Source organism: Staurois parvus, unplaced genomic scaffold (assembly GCF_062004578.1).
Source record: "Staurois parvus isolate SC_StPar_1 unplaced genomic scaffold, SC_StPar_1.0 ptg000324l, whole genome shotgun sequence".
NCBI classification, from domain to species: Eukaryota; Metazoa; Chordata; class Amphibia; order Anura; family Ranidae; genus Staurois; species Staurois parvus.
This window is the reverse complement of record NW_028318120.1, coordinates 1,254,369-1,271,315: the sequence shown is the minus strand read 5'-3', so window position 1 is coordinate 1,271,315 and position 16,947 is coordinate 1,254,369. Positions and strand designations below refer to the sequence as shown.

At 38.3% G+C, this 16,947-nt stretch overlaps 1 protein-coding gene across 4 annotated transcripts in view; it reads right to left on the bottom strand.

Moving 5' to 3' along the window:
- DHRSX (dehydrogenase/reductase X-linked) overlaps nt 1-16,947 on the bottom strand; it is a 615,232-nt gene that overhangs the window by 110,771 nt on the left and 487,514 nt on the right. For all 4 annotated transcript variants that reach the window (XM_089683843.1, XM_089683840.1, XM_089683842.1 and 1 more), the window contains one exon: nt 12,639-12,846. In XM_089683843.1, the coding sequence (XP_089539969.1) occupies nt 12,639-12,846 (208 nt within the window). The remainder of the gene's footprint in view (nt 1-12,638; nt 12,847-16,947) is intronic.

Here is a 16,947-nt window from a genome sequence, read left to right as displayed (position 1 = left end):
AAATTGTTTTTTTTTGCCTTTGCTCTTGACCATTTGTTGGTATATGGTTTTATTTATGTAGGTTTGCTATTTTATTCATTCTTTTCTATTGCTTGAAATTGATAGACTTGTGTTTTTAATTTTTTGTGCTTAATAATTGTCAAAATAATTTACGTTTTTGTTAGTTTATGAAAACAATAACTCTCTTTGTATCCGTTTTCCTCTTTCCTCTACTGTATGGTCTTGCTTGTTATACTTTCCACTTGATCTGTGATTTCTTTTGATGTTTGTTAGGCACCAAGGTTCAAAGTACACAGACTTACCTGATCATCTCTCCTTGTGTGCATGTAAAATGGTCTGCTCGGCTTTATAAATTTTAAAACAGAGATAAAAAAAAAATCAGGACACATAAATGGCTTTAGATGGACCTTGAGAAGAATGTCATATATATTTGCAAACGTTGTGCAATTAAAAACTTATGCAACTTGTTAGACTGTGTAAGTTTTTAGTTTTTTTCTGATTAGCTTGTAAGTGTGCTGGAAAAAATGTTGTTTTGTGTGCTTTGCACAACCTCATTTCAATGTGCACCTTGCAACTTGGTTATATATTGGGGCAATTGCCATTTTTGTTTAGCTCCCATTAATGGCTGTGTTATATGAAGGTGATGGGCTCTTTTAAAAAAACATTAAACTCAAATATTTCATTTACATTTGTTTAGCGAGGTGATTGGCATGGATGCAGTATCATATAAGTCAACAAGTTCACAAGAGGCAGTGATCTCGTATTTGCCACATATTCATATCCCGTAGAAGGAAATTTCCACACGGTAAACCAAATTTTTCTGCCCCTCTTTCCTTCGCAGTTGTTTATCTTTTTGTTTTGATTTGGAACATTTGGAACCAAATTCTTGTTTCCTTCTCAATTGTACTTTTTGGTCTGATTTATAGACATCTATAAAAATGTATTCTATAAAAGGTAACTAAACCCAAGAACAAAAACTATGATATACTCCCTCCTAGATTGTAAGCTCGAAAGAGCAGGGCCCTCAATCCCCTCATGTTTTGCATTGTATTGTTATTGTTCTGTCACATGTTCTGTCCCCCTTTGTACTGTACAGCACTGAGCGAACTATCAGGGCTTTATAAATACTGTATAATAATATAATAATAATATACACTCTCCGGCCACTTTATTAGGTACACCTGACCATTTGCTTGGTAACAAATAGCTAATCAGCTAATCATTTGGCAGAAACTCAAAGCATTTAGGCATCTAGACGTGGTGAAGACACCTTTCTGAAGTTGAAACTGAGCATTAGAATGGGGAATGCAAGGATTCAACCTATGTCTGTAGCCCTTTAAATGTCCTCGGATATTACCAGCCTCTGAGCTCAGGAAAAATAAAGCTCCAGACACTGAAGTGTGCAAGCTAAATCTCTGAAAGTTTAATGCGTACTAACAGTTTTTACAAATATCAAATGACCAACGAAATATTGTAATGACCAATGAAATATTGCACTCTTATCAAGAAAGATAACGACCACAAATGACTGAAGACCACCATATAAGGCAGTTCTATTTCTACAGAATGGAAACTGGATTCATGAAATAAAGAGTTGTTACAAGTGACATATCAAAATGAAACTAGCTTGTTCACACATCTAAAATGAAGGCAATAAACAAAATGGATGCCGGTTAATAAGACATTTTTCCTTACAGGGAATAGAGGGGATTTAAGTGACTTTCAACGTGGCATGGTTGTTGGTTACAGGCTGGTCTGAGTATATCAAAAACTGCTAATCTACTGGGATTTTCACACACAGCCATCTCTAGGGTTTGCTGAGAATGGTCCAAAAAAGAGAAAATATTCAGTGAGTGGCAGTTATGTGGATGAAAATGCCTTGTTGATATCAGAGGATAATGGGCAATGGTTCAACTGTGATATTCACATGGAGGGTCAGAATCAGGTGTAAACAACATGAAAGCATGGATCCATCCTGCCTTGTATCAACGGTTCAGGCTGGCAGTGTAATGGTGTGGGGGATATTTTTTTGGCACTAGACAAGGTGTACCTAATAAAGTGGTTGGTGAGTGTATATTGCAGCTTAAAACAGTGATATTTTATGAAAGCTGTGGTTCTGTGTGCAAGATCATAACTTGGGCCTTCCTGCCAGGGAAAGTGTTGCTTGCGCAGTGGGCAGCAGCCAAAATTGGGTGTGGTTTTCTGTGGCTTTAGGTAGTGTCTGGTTGTTCCATAGTAAATTAGCATGTCTGATGGTTGTGGAGTTAATTGCCTTGTGAAGCCATTTGGCCCCCACTCATCTCCTTCACAGCATGGTTGTGCACCCTTCATAACATTTTTTACTGAATACATGACAGAGCATTTTTTACTGGCAACCTGAATAATGACAGAAACTCCTATTATATACTAAAATAATTGATATACAAAAATTATAAACTATATGTAAACATTAAAGTGTTACTAAAGCTAGGACCCTGTATTCACTATATCTGGTCTCCCACAGTACACACAACATGGAAATGCAATTATTTTAGTAAATATAAACTGCTAAATAGCTTTTCTCATCAGCAGTATATAGCAGTCTTGTGACTTCTATCAGTGTCCAACTGAGCACTGGTTAAAGCTTGTAGGAGTTTTTATTCTCCTCTGACTGTCTTATGAGGCTGCAGGACCCTTGACCTGTCTGAACAGTGCTGATCATATGCACCATCCCAAAGAAAACCATTCCAGCCATACACACTAAACTGAGCATGTGCAAAGTGACTCCTAGAGCTCTGTACTATCAGCGGATGGATTGGGGACAGTAGAAGAAGGGGAGGATCAGTGAACACAGGATCAAACAGCCTTTTTACACAATGTGGATTATTAACCCCTAAAGTTCTACAATGAGTATAACAAGTATGCTTTACTGTATACAAAGACTGATTTTAAAGTTGTGGGTTTAGTAACACTTTAAGAACGCTCATAACAAGTAATCTGCCAGGCTTTAAAATAAAGTCAAACCAGTGTGAGAAAATGTGAGCATGACTAGGAATACGACTAGGAATACGAAAGGGCTGAGGAATCCTAGAATTGAGCAGAAATTAAGTCCAGTGACATGCATATCGAGACTTGGTAAATTGTGGTCATGTTCAGGTTGCACCTAACAGTGGAGTGCCTTTAACCCTTTGGCGCCGGCACCTGCTGGACCTTTAAGGGTTTCAGAAGCCGGGAGGTGGGGATTTTAGGGTCATGTGACCGCCGTGATTCACTGTTGCGGCGGTCACATTATCGGGAAAGGTTTCCGATCGAAAGAGGAGATCAGAACCTTTATGTGAGTACCGGACATTCCGGTCACGTGATCACTGTGATAGCCTCTGATTGGCTATCACAGTGATCAGTCACTGTGCAGCCCGGCCCCCTTGTTTTTTCTCTCTTTATGAATGGAGAAGAGAGATACATTGTATCTCTCTAACTCCTGACATAGATAAAAAAAGATTGTAGAAAAAAAAAAAAAAGATAAATAAATATTAAAAAATAAAAGAAAAAATAAAGAAAAATACCTAGATCAAGGTTTGATCTAGTTCAGTACCAGCTTTAGTGTTAGGGTCAAAGGTCAGGGTCAAATGTCAGGATTAAAAAAAAAATTGGTTTCCGTTAGCATTAATTTCAGTGTCAGTGTGTTTTAGGTAAAAAAAAAAAAGACAAAAACAAAATACGTACTATTGTTTCTGGGCTGTAGTACAGGTACAAACAACAAATAACATACACATATATGGTATTGCTGCGATCGTCAAGAGCTGGAGAATTTATGTTGGGTTGTTTTATGGAGGTAGGTTATGGTCGTAACAAGAAACACAGCTAAATAAAAAAAAAATGAATTTTTTTTACTATTTTGGGCCAGTTTTCCTTTGATAGTAAAAAGAAATTAGGAGCTATCCATTACCATTTACCACCAAATGAAAGCCCAATCTGTCCTGAAAAAAACAAGGTATAATCCACCTGGATGTACAAAGTAGTTGTGATGATATGTACGGTTTTACTAACACATGTCGACGTTGCAGAATTGTGCTTAGGCATTTAGATGTGTTTTACCCTTAAGTGTGAAGGGGTTAACAAAAGTTTTCCAGCATTCCCATTTGACAGAAGTTGATCATGTGACCAGACACGAAAACTTCAGAATAGGTACTGTAAGTATAGACTTCTTTCCATGCACAGGGTAGATCAAATAGGCCTAGAATAGGGGTGGGAGTAGGTTTCAGTATAGTTAGGTTTTGACTGGAATTACACTTCCTTCCAGTGAGTCTGCATTGGGAAGGGGGGGGATGTAGTGTGATACAAGTTTTACCATATCACACAGCTTCCTTTTTTGTGTGAACGTAATGTGAAGTTCACAAAGTGACACTTCATTCATGCCACCATACAGCAGCACTACTGCACAATGACATGCGGTGCCTTCATGTGCGCTGCCATAAAATGCAGGATTGCAGTGTGAACAGGGCTCATAACAATCCATGAGCGTCATTATTCCAGTGTGGAAAAACGACTGTCACCACACTATATGTGAACAGGCGCTTATGCTATTTTCAAAAATTAGACATGCTGCAAAAAGAAAATATTTTCATGCTTATCTTTTAATAAATAATGCTAACAATGGAAAAAGAGAAATATATGTGTTTGGAAATTCTTTACACTATATTTTATCTTGTGCAGCATTTGTTTCCATCTGCTATGTCTTTCTTCAGCAGTCCTAATCACTGGCAGAATCTCAAGCTATTTGAAAAGAAAAGTGTGTCCTAAAGGCTCTGGCACATACAGTGGCATTGCAATTATTGATGTAGTTAATGGCTGACTGATTTATGTGAACATGATGCATAGTATAAAATAAAAACCTCTAAATTGTAAAAGTATTTTCCAACAAATAATACATAAAAAACATAAAAAACATTAAGGAAAATAGGCAAAGGCAGAGACAAAATCTGCATGATCTAGCTATTCCAAGTAACAAATTAAACACGGAAAGCTTTCATCTGAATACTAAAAAGCTAAACACACTGTTCTAGCTTTTATTTTTCCTTGCAGCTTGATTCGCATGAGTAAGAAGTACAGATCAATCAGTAGAAAAGAATCTAAACAGTACACTCACGGCCACAGACCAGAAGTATTGATCTGTTTATTGATCAACCCAGATGACAGAACCACTTAATACCTATATATACAAATGTTACCAAAGTTCTGTTCCCCAAAGCTCTTCCATATGAAATTACCATCAAAAGCACAGCCAATGCAATTGATACATTCTAGCCTATGTCTGGCTGCCCCCTATTTTCTCAGAAGGTAACATCAAGTAGATTGCCAAGTGTTTCCTAATCCTTTTCTGCAGAGGCACATTACCCCAATGGTAATGGAAAATAAGACCTTCCATTTCCAATCTATTTTTAGATATAGGTAAAATTGCTTTTAGAGACAGCATGCATATTTTTTAATGAGTTTATTTCTCCTTTGCAATTGTAAAAATACAGTATATAAGACGTTTCTGCATTATTAGGATGATAACATTTGGAAGGAGGTAAAAATGTATATGTTTATTGTAAAATGTTAGTGTAGCGTATTTGCTGCTAGTCTGCATTAAATTGGAAATATTTTTACATTCAGATATTCATAGAAGCATAGAGGTGAGCCTGGATTTTATTTAAATTAAAGGCGGAGTGAACACAGACAACAGTGTATTCTGGACATGAAAAAGGGTCTGGGCTCTGAATTTTAAACAAAGCACCCTAAAAACTGCACTAGTTAACTATTGCTGTGCAGTCATGAAGGGTAACTAGATGCCAAATGACTTGCTTCAGGGGCCTCAGCTTTGAGGCCTTAGATTGATCCAAGTGGTCATGGTCCCCAGCTATGAGGGTTTAGAATGTGTTATATCCACAAGGAGCGGAGTGTCCTCTGCGTAATGTTACTGAACGTTTTGGAGTATCCCATCCCCAATCCCTCTCCTGTTACAAGTTCTACAAGCAATAAATTACAAAAAGACAGACCCCTAGTTTATTGGAGATGGAGTGAGTTGATAAAAAACAGTGCAATTATAATATGATATAAAGAAAATGACTACTGTGTGACTGACTGCCTGTCACCCAGTTTGGGTGATTCCATCAGAGAACTGCTTCCTCGCTGCTGGAACACAGGACCAAGGTATTATAGCTGGGCATTGCACCCAAGAACTAGACGGCACTAGCTCAGGTGCAACTTGAACTACTTTACTGAACAGGAACACAAATTTTCATATATTTCAAAAATAGGGGCAGCCTCCACATGAACAATAAAACAAATATTACACTTTGGGGTAAACATCCCACACTGATTAGGCAAGAGCTTGATCACATTATCGTAAACAATGCAAACGGTAAACAGTACAGCCAACAGCTAACAGTGATCTAATTAACAGTAAGCTAATCAACAGCCAGGCACCCAGAGATGATTTGATTACTCAGGGAGCCCAACCCAGACAGACCGGCAACAAGCCCAACCCTGAATACACAAAGTCCATTACACATGCTGTATATCAGGTGTTTGCTTTCACTTTTATAATCTGTCCATCATAAGACAAAACTCATACAATATTCCAACAGTTAGAAAAAACAGAATTAATTTATATTCATAGATTTCTTGAGGGAGATTGTTGATTAATATTTCTCTCTCAAGTGGAAATGCTTCTCTAACCCAGTCCACATTAGGGCCACCAAATTTCCTCTGACCATTAACCTGTACAAAATTCCATCCACTCCAGAAGGGAAGATGTATTGTCTTTATGGAGATAATAATCCAAGACTCACTCTCAGCATTCATCACATTGTTGTCCATCATTAGAGAATGATTTGCTCTCTCCTTGGGCCATAATCAGTGGGTAGAATGCTAGCCCCTACTCCCCTTCAAAGACCCCTGTCCCGGTCGGGACTGTCACATACCACCAATCTTATCCTACAGGGTCTCTGCTTTCAAGAAATATATTGTATTTTGGTGGATTTAAGTAATCTCCAGACTTAAAAATGTGCATTTTGTTGAAAACACAAAAGCAAAAGGCTCAAGCAGCAAAAATCTAAAAGGACAACTGCACTAAAGGTGAAGTTGTCCTTTAAAGGAAACCTGTGAGGATAACATAAATATGGAAGCTATTGGTGTCTACCGTGCCTTTTACTCTTATCCCAGTCCTTAGCAATATTCTCAGTTGTTAAGAGTTGTCTTGGTGACAACACACATCTCCGGCAGTCTAATGCAAAGTGACATGTTTTTCTCTGCTCCCAAGGTCACCAGCTGAGATAGGTGATTATAGTAGAAACAAACCCTGAAGCACTCATCCACCTTTCTTATGCCATAAGCGGTTAATGAACTGGCCATGTGCTGCAGTACAGGCAGCACTGACCTGAATTTACTTATAATATTTCTATCAATCTTTATATCTTGATGTTTTACTTGAACAAATAGTGAATGATTCTGGTGCAACTAGATACCTCCAGTAAAGGATATTATCTTTTTTCCTTCAGTCTTCATGAGTAAAAATTTATTTTTATCCATTATACATTTAAAAATGTATAATTGTATACCTATGGTATACATTTTGAGGGGATATTACATGTGGGGTACAGTTGTGCTAATCCAGTCCACAGATCCTAGAACTATGTAGCTAGGAGTACATGAGCCATATAGAGGGGGGGGGGAGATAATACAGTAAACTCTTCCTTTACATCATACTTCAACTGTCTCCTTTTGTAAAATAAAGATTTAGTCCAATGCAATCTAAAGAGCAGTAAACTGGTTGTTTGATCATTGTTTTGTGCCAGCCTTCATCTCAATGTATACAACTATGAAAGTGAATGAAGTATTGTTCTCAAGTTTGTTTTTACTGCATATTTAGAATATGTAAACATTTTAATGTGTATAGTTTGGACACAGATATACTTTAATATACCAGCACAAACAGATTTGTATTAGCCCTTTCCTGACACTCCACTGTAAATTAACATCTTTCTGACAAGTACCCACTTGTACTAGTGGTCATGGCTATTATATTAGGGAGATTGCGTTAGTACTAAATAGTTAAAAAAAGTTTAACTAAATATTACACACACACACTCTAGACACATATAACTCATTACACATATCCATGCCTTCCAAAGGTAAAAGAATATGTTTATGGCAATCATTTAACTCTAAAATGATATGCTGCAACAGTTGTTAACACATTGCCTATTTACAATTTTTATTGTCTTAATGTGTCATGATTTTGCAAGTGCATATAATTTTTAGCCTTGAAATATTTGTTATTTCTGTTTTTTAAGGGACATGTGTAATGATGAACATGGATGCTAGAAAGTCTAAGTCTGGCATCCCCCACCTGTGACATAGGTCTCCAAAGAGTTACAGTATATAGTTAGTCTGGCTGAAAAAAGACAAAAGTCCATCCAATTCAACCATTAAAAAAAAGAAAAAATTATAATCCTACACCCACAGTTGATCCAGAGGAAGGCAAAAAACACCCAGCAAAGCATGATCTAATTTGCTACTGCAGAGAAAAAAATTGCTTCCTGATCCCCCGAGAGGCAATAGGATATTCCCTGGATCAACTTTACCTATAAATGTTAGTATCCAGTTATATTCTGTGTATCTAAGAAAGAATCCAGGCCTTTTTTTAAAGCAATCCATGGAGTTGGCCAGAACCAACTCTTGAGGGAGTCTATTCCACATTTTTACAGCTCTCACTGTGAAGAAACCTTTCTGTGTTTGGAGATTACATTTTTTTTTCCTCCAGACATTAAGAGTGCCCCCTTGTCCTCTGTTATGACCTCAGGATGAATAATTCTACACCAAGTTCACTATATGAACCACTGGTGTATTTATACAAGTTGATCATATCCCCCTTAATCTCCTCTTCTCAAGAGAGAATAAATTCAGTTCCTCTAATCTTTCCTCATCACTGATCTCCTCTATGCCTCTTATTAGTTTGGTTGCCCTTCTCTGTACTTTCTCCAGTTCCCCAATGTTCTTTTTGTGAATTGGTGCCCAAAATTGAACTGCATATTTCAGATGAGGTCTTACTAATGATTTGTACAGGTGTAAAATGATATCTCTCTCTCTGGAGTCTATACCTCTTTTAATACAAGAGAGGATTTTGCTCGCTTTAGAAACCGCAGCTTGGCATTAAGCAAGTCAAGTATTGTTGCGTTTGTCAATGGAATCTTAGTGCAAATCAAATATAAGCAGCAGTCCTAATTTGTGAACTAATATACACAAAACCAAACAAAATACCATATGGACCGCGCATAAACTAAGTGCAATAGAATGAGCGATAAATAAATAATTCACGTGTTAAATAAATAATAACATTCAGTCCCAATTCATGAGAATAAAGTGCCCAGGTGTTAAATCCTTAGTTGTGAACTTCGTACAAAATGACAGGTGCCCCACATGGATGTGCACCATCATCTGTGGACCACCTATCTCTAGGATGGTCTTATATGCATTATTTGGGACTAACCCAATACGTGGCAATACGAATGGTACCAATAATCCTTTCCGGGGATTATGCGATGTGGCTGATGGTAACCGATAAGATTTTGAACAGCGTTGCTATTAGTAATAGTGTAGCTCCACAGGAGCTGTATCAAAATTCCTCCTCTCCTCCCAGGCAGTAAAGCAAGTATTAGCATGCAAACAGAAACAAAAGACATCCCATAGTGTAAAACCATAAAAACTTTCAGCCTTATTCAGTGTATTCAGCCTTGTTGCCAGTGAATGGGAACCAAGATGGCAGCCACATCCCAGCGTGTATTCTAAAGGGCGGAAATTACGTCAGCGGACGTTGCATCATCAAAACTTGACACATTTTGATCAATGTATTGTCATCAGGTATGCCTGCATTAGCATCCAAAAAAGCTGGTTTGCTGCGTTTTACTGCATTTTTCAGCATTAGAGCATTTTTGCAGCTAAAAGACTCCTCTGGAAACCTACTCCTCTAGAAACGCCCCTACCAAAAAATGCTGATTACAGTCTATGTGTGTATGGACACATAGGATAACATGCTGGGGAGTTTACTAGCTGTAGAAAAAACCGCCAAAAGCAAAAAAACAGCACCTGCAGAAACATCCATTGTGCATGTGGACTTACAGGAACTCTGCACTGGCCAGAAAGTGAAAAGCATACAATGTATTGATGTGAAAATGTTCTCCTCTGAGCTCAGGTATGAAAAGAAATTGTACCATTTCAGAGGGAGATCATTTTGTGAATGATGGCACACTAGAATGTTTTCCTAGTTTCACATAATTGCTGAGTGCCTTCTGGTGCAGTGTTAGCCTACAAAGAAAAAATTGTGAAAAAAAATAATGCAAAATTTAAGTGCTAAATATCGCAAAACATAAAAATGTAACGCATTCAGTAAATACGCATGTGTTTTAGTGAATTGACTACTTTTGAAATAAATAGCTATTTAGTTATTTTAACTCAAAAATGCATGCAGTATTTCTCTCTTAGTGAATTTACCCCAAAGTCATCCACAACTTTAACCCCAAATTATTCTACCACATTGAGGTCAATTCATTAAATTTTCTAGCTTCCTTATCACCTTTTCTTATGCACGACGCCAAGATTTTTTCAGAGCCTCTATCTTCTTCAGGAACTCCCTAACCCAATCTGTCCAGCTATCTCCTACTCGATCCACCATAAGGCAATCCCTGTAAAGTATCCCTATATTCACTGTACCTTAAAATTATACTTTTATTTGCTCTATCTGCTTATCCCTCAAGGTTGTATTTCCTTTAGTATCACTTGCTCCTCCATTTTAGATTGTATGCTCTCATGAGCAGCACCTTTCTAACCCTTCCGTATCAAATTGTATGGTAATTCTACCTAATCTCTTTATTAGTGATGTACTGTAGAAACGATTGGTGCTATATCAATCCTGCATAATAGTAGTAACAACACAGAGGTCTGCGTGGGCTATACTCCTCTCTGCTTTATTTTTTTTAACACAGCAAGACTTCTGATTCCTTCCTAATGGTTGATGTAGGATACTGCTGTGGCATTGTCTGACTGGATGCTGAGTGGGTGCACCTTCAGTCAGAATGTCCAACATTATGGAGACAACCAAATTGCTCAAATGTCCAGAATGTTGATCTAGAGACTACATTCCTTTGACCACCAAGTTGCTTAAGCCAACAAGGTGTCCAAGACTCCTCCTTAGCCTTCAAATCTGGCATCCATTTTTAGGATCTTCCAAGACAATGAAAGCTTTCCTCAACTCCATAGCTGGATTCCTGGGTCAGTTTGTCTAAGACTGAAGTGATTTGTCCCATGACAACAGAATGTAGTGTTGTAGGGATCTGGAGTAGAACTAAGTATGTTAGACTGCCTTAAGTAGGCTACCATTAAGCCTAGAACTCTCGTGCAGGTTCCCACAATTGGAAGGCTCCTGGATTGCTGAGTCCAAGACAGGAGAGTTAAAATGTTCTTTTAAAAAATTCAGGCTTTGAGTTGTGTCCAGGATGAGACCCAGATACCCCAAGCAATGGGTAGGTTCCTCTGCCGATTTCTGAAACCATGGGAACATAGTAAAGCTGGCCATACCCTGGTAGCATAGTAAAGCTGGCCATACATGGTCAGTTATTTTGAATGGCTAGTGAGCTGAAAAAAAAAATGAACAGATTCCCTATTTACACAAGCAAGGTGGGTAAAGGAATCCTCCCCTCAGTTTTATTTTATTTTGACAGCTAGGGCTCCTCCACTGTAAGAATATACTGATCACAAATTGATCTAATAAAAATGTTACAATAGCCATAGATGGATCAAAATTCTGCTAGACCCTGCTGAACCAGCTGAATTTTGATTTATCTATAGGCAGCTTTAGGCTAGCATGTATGTAAATACCTTGGTAAACACTTGCGGTGCAAATAGGGCTACAAACAGGTAGTGTTGTATGTTCATAGCAAAAAGAAGGTAGCATTGGAGCACTGGACACATAGGGTAATTATGCATCCTTGATGTTCACGAAGACTATAAAGTCTCCATGATAGAGGTAAAGCTATGACAGACCTGGTGGATTCTAAGCAAAATGTTTGCTTAGAAGATCAACATATCAAGCAACATTCATCAGAAACCAGAACTTAGATTAAAAAGGCTAGGTTAAAGAAAAATCAATTAAACATAAAGATTAAAAAAAACTTGTCTTAACCCTTGGCTTCCAGCAGCCTCCTAACTTTAATGGGTCTTCTCCACGGGAAAGCAGAGAGCTACACACCTGTACTGTGTAGGAGTGTACTGTTATGAGATTTGAGTTTCTCAGTTTTCCCACAATCACAGGAGAAGGCTCAGTGATGTCATCCTAGTCTATCTGAGAGTGTCAAAACTAAGGTAAGCAATTTTTTACTTTTTGCTTTTTCTTTTCTCGTTAACACATTTTTTTATAAGGAGGTGATATTCCTCCTAATAGGTGAACCTTTCATTTACATGCAAGATGCACTTTAAGGTGTGCTACCTTTCACAGAAAGATACCTGGATTCCAATTTTACTTACAAAATGCATAGATCTGCCTGTACATTAATAGTGATGGTTGAGGCAGTCATAAAATGTATTGATTATTGATAAACAGTGTTTCATTAAAAATATTTTACCTTGTTTGTAGGTCATCAAAATGCAACTCTCCAGTAAAATGAGTGGCTGATGATACTGTAACAACACGAGCATTAAAATCACGGGTTCCAGATTTCCGCATGGTATCTAACAGGAGGTTTGTCAGCAGGAAATGGCCCAGATAGTTCAAGCCAAAATGTGTCTCAAAATCATCTTCTGTTTTGCTTTCAGGTACCAGCATCACACCAGCTACCAAAGACAGAAAATAGGACAGGTGTTAGGCAAGTATATTTCCACAAATGTTCACACAAGGTAAATATTTTGTATTAATATAAGACAATATAATGTTGGTCCCCACAAAAATGCACTAGCTTTTAAAATTCCTCTTCTAGGTTGACAATACAGTGCCCTTGCTGCACTGAAATTGCAAGAAATAGTGTAAACCTCATCTCTGTAACATAGGGGGGTAGATGATCTGTAGTCCAAGGGAAAAACTGACAGGGTTGATAAGACTGAAGAATGCACAGGGCAGCTCTTAATTTCTGACAAGATCAACTGTTTTTTTTTTTCACTCTTTTGTCAACGATGTATTTAACAGACCAAAAAGGGGTGAACTGGTAGGGTCTACAATTACATGGATACACTAACAAATTTTAAGAATATTCGATATGCACTCCCTATCACTCACTATTAATGCAAATATCCAAACAGCAAATAATGTGGCAGCAGCTCATGGGAGTTGAATTACTGATAAAGCACTGTTAACTTAATAAAGTGAATGTTAACTGAGCTCAGGAACTAAAGTGAAGCCATGTTTGTTTAATTTTTTTTATTTAATGAATCGTGTTCTAGCAGAAAATCAAAGGTTTTTTACATTTTATTTTTCTTATGTATGGTTTGGTATTCAAAAGGTGTACCTCATTTACGAACAATTTGTTACGTAAATCAACCCCAGTAAATAAATCATGCAGGCAAGGTCTAGAGATCAAATGTTTTTGTTTAAAATACCAGAATGAAGATGTGTGAACTAGGAGAAGGAGGTGTAATGACTGTTGGTGCTAGGTACAATGGTCTCAAAAACTGCTGACCTTGTGAGATTTTTAAACAATAGAGTCTCTAAAAAGTACAGAGAATGGTTCTAAAACCATGAACCATAAAGTAAACAGCTATTCTGTGGGCAAAAACATCATAATAATGAGGATACAAATAGGAAGTCCACCACTGCCCTTAAAAACACTTCTCAAACCAGTGATGTGTAGAAGGTCATCTTTACACATACATCAAGCCATGGAGTGGATGGGCTACAGAACAAAAGAGCACATCAAATTGCACTCTTGTCAGCTACAAACAAGAAAATGAGTCTTCAAAGGGCATGAAACAACCAAGTTGATCAACACATTGACAACAGATGACTGGAAAATTGCTTGCTTTAGGAATGTTGATTTCTGCTGTGAAATACATATGGCAGGGTCAGTATCAACAGTATCTGTTGTGTCAACAGTTTAATGTGGTTGTGACATAATTTTGTATTAAATGTATTCTTAGCATGCCTTAAAACCAATTACATGGGTGAATCCAAGCTACAATGAAAGCAAGCAGGTCTGAAGTTGCTTACCAGGTGTTAAATCAAAGTACTAAATTGGTCACTGAAGGTAAAACACTGTTGGGTAAAAAGTAACTTCACTTTTGACTTTGTAACATACTCTTACTTTTTCTTGCTCTTAAGAAACAGCTTCTTGTTTCTTAAGTCCTTTGCGAGCGAGTGCCCCCCCTCCTGAACTATACCAGGCTACATGCCCCTCAACATGGGGGGTGTTTTGGGGCAGGGGGGCTGCCTCCCGCAAAGCACCTTGTTCTCGTGTTGATGGGGACAAGGGCCTCTTCCCCACAATCTTGGCCAGTGGTTGTGGGGGTCTTCAGGCAGGGGGATTATCAGAATCTGGAAGCCCCCTTTAAGGGGTTCCCCAGATCCCACCCCCCCATGTGAATGAGTATGCGGTACATGCTACCACTATCCATTCACAAAACAAAATGTAGTGTAAAAAAGGCAGGAGACAGTCTTTGGCAGGTCATTTATTAAAAATAAAAATAAAAAAAAATGTTCTCCAAAGTAGATCCAACATCCATCACGATGCTTGGCACCACTGCTACCCGAAAAAAGAAAAAAAAAACCCTGTTCCGCTCATGACGCTTGCTCCCGCTGTCTGACAGCTGCACCACGATGAGAGTTCTTAAATATTGTTATGACTGTGTTGTCATCCTGTGCTGTGATTGGCCAAAGCATTGCACCTGACCTGTCAGGGCACAGTGTACTGTGGGCCGCGGCAGGCAAATAACCCACCGAACGCCCATATTGTTGGTGAGTTCAGCGAACACATGAATGGTCAATGTTCGAGTCGAACTTAGGTTTGACTCGAACATTCAGCCCAACACTAGAGTCCATGCACATTAGGTAGTCTAGAGGGGTTTTTTAAGCTCAGGGTTTTTTTTTGTTTGTATTCTTGAGAGCATTTTTGTGGCAGAAAAAAAAAAGTTAAATGCTCCTAAACACCGATGCCTAGCATTTTTTTCCCTTATGTTCTGTTGTAAAAAGGCCTAGAAATGCTAATGCTCCTAAAGGCTGCTAAACACCGGCACAAAAATGCTGTGCATGTGCATTTTTTTATACAGCGTTTTCTGAAAGGAAGCTTTTTTTTTTTCAAATACAGTGTGCATGGACCATAAAGGGCCATGGTATGCACAGCCATGGTATAAACATTCAAAGATAATTTTTTTAATTTTACAGATATGTGCATAAACATATGTGCTTGGATCGCCAGATCACGCACAATTATGTCTTTGGCGGAAGGAGGGGAGTGCTATCAGACCTCTACTATTAGCTACACATCTGGCAATCTAATGCAATAGTATGAATATTTATGTAATTAATCCATAAAGAATTTAGACACATGGAATTGATAGTTGATCTGACACAATCAAATGCCACTGGTGAATAATTCAGTGAACAAATTCTCTAATACATTATTTCAGAGTACATCTGCAGAGAAGCATGTGCCACATTCCAATTAATATGAAGTATTACTGTAAGTGCTCTATATTAGGCTTATTTAGTATTCGGTTTATACATGATGCACTTTAAACTGCTGTGTTATTGTTATTTGTAGTTTTAGAACTAAACCTTTTTGATTTGCAAGCAGCAGCACATTAATAGGTGAAAAGCTTTGTTTTCAGTGATCAGGCTATGGACATTCAAATATTGCAAGCCTCACTGTAGCTGCAGTTAGAGATGGGGTTGAGGATTGTTCCTACTATGGGCTCAAGATTGACAGTCCTGGTGAATTTATGTGCTGAAGATTTTTTTTTAGCCCATAATGAACTGTGTGGCCTTTTAACCATGTCCATAGATGTGTGGCTTTCTAACCATGACCATGGATGTGGGAAGCCATCTGCAACTTCCTACAGCTTCACAGCTGGCTCCCCACTGCACATGTGTATGTCACACTGCACTTTGTTCATGGACCTGCAGCCTCCTTGGATCTGTGACATGTCCCAAGAGGTTATAGGCAGGGAGGGAGGAGGGTGAATTTCCTCTTGGATCACCTAGGTAACTCGCATGAAAGTGGGAGTGTTTATCTGTCAAAACGAGATACCTGTTGCCAGAAAAAGAAGAAACCTCCAAGAGTGTTAGAAGAGGGGGAGGAGGAATGAAAGTGGAACTTCGCTTTTCAGGTGATTCAAGCAATTATCAATAGGTTTGTCAGCAAGCAATCACAAGAATAGCTTTGCTGGAATTGGCACAGTCAACAGAAAAAAGACTGTCCATTCTGGCTCTGTTGTTGCTGTTCATAATTATAAAGAAAACTGGGAAGTACTGATTTCAGCAATCTCCATCTCAACAGGCCACATAATCCAGCTCTTGGGTGCATGGAGCCACCTAAGAATAGCATCCTTAAAAAGTTCCAATGCATACATTTTGATTGGGCCTACAAACATCTCACCCAGCGCAGCTCAATTTCCAGTGGATGTTTGGTTATGTCTAGAGATGAGCGAAGAAATGAAAAATTCGATTCGACTGATTCGGCGAATTCGTGGACAATATTCGATTCGAGTCGAATAAATTCGCTGTGAATTTAACTTAAAAAAGGGTGTTTCTAGGCTTCAGAGAGACTTAATATTAGTGCAGAACACTGTACCTTTAATTTAAATGCCCTTGGAGTCTGCTGGGGAAGAGAAATAATACTGTCACTCAGTATGACATGCAGATGAGTGCCGTCGATCTTAGAATCACCGCACACTTCACTCATTTGGCCAGTCACGGGGCCAAAACCAGTGTTTGGAGCCACAGTGTGG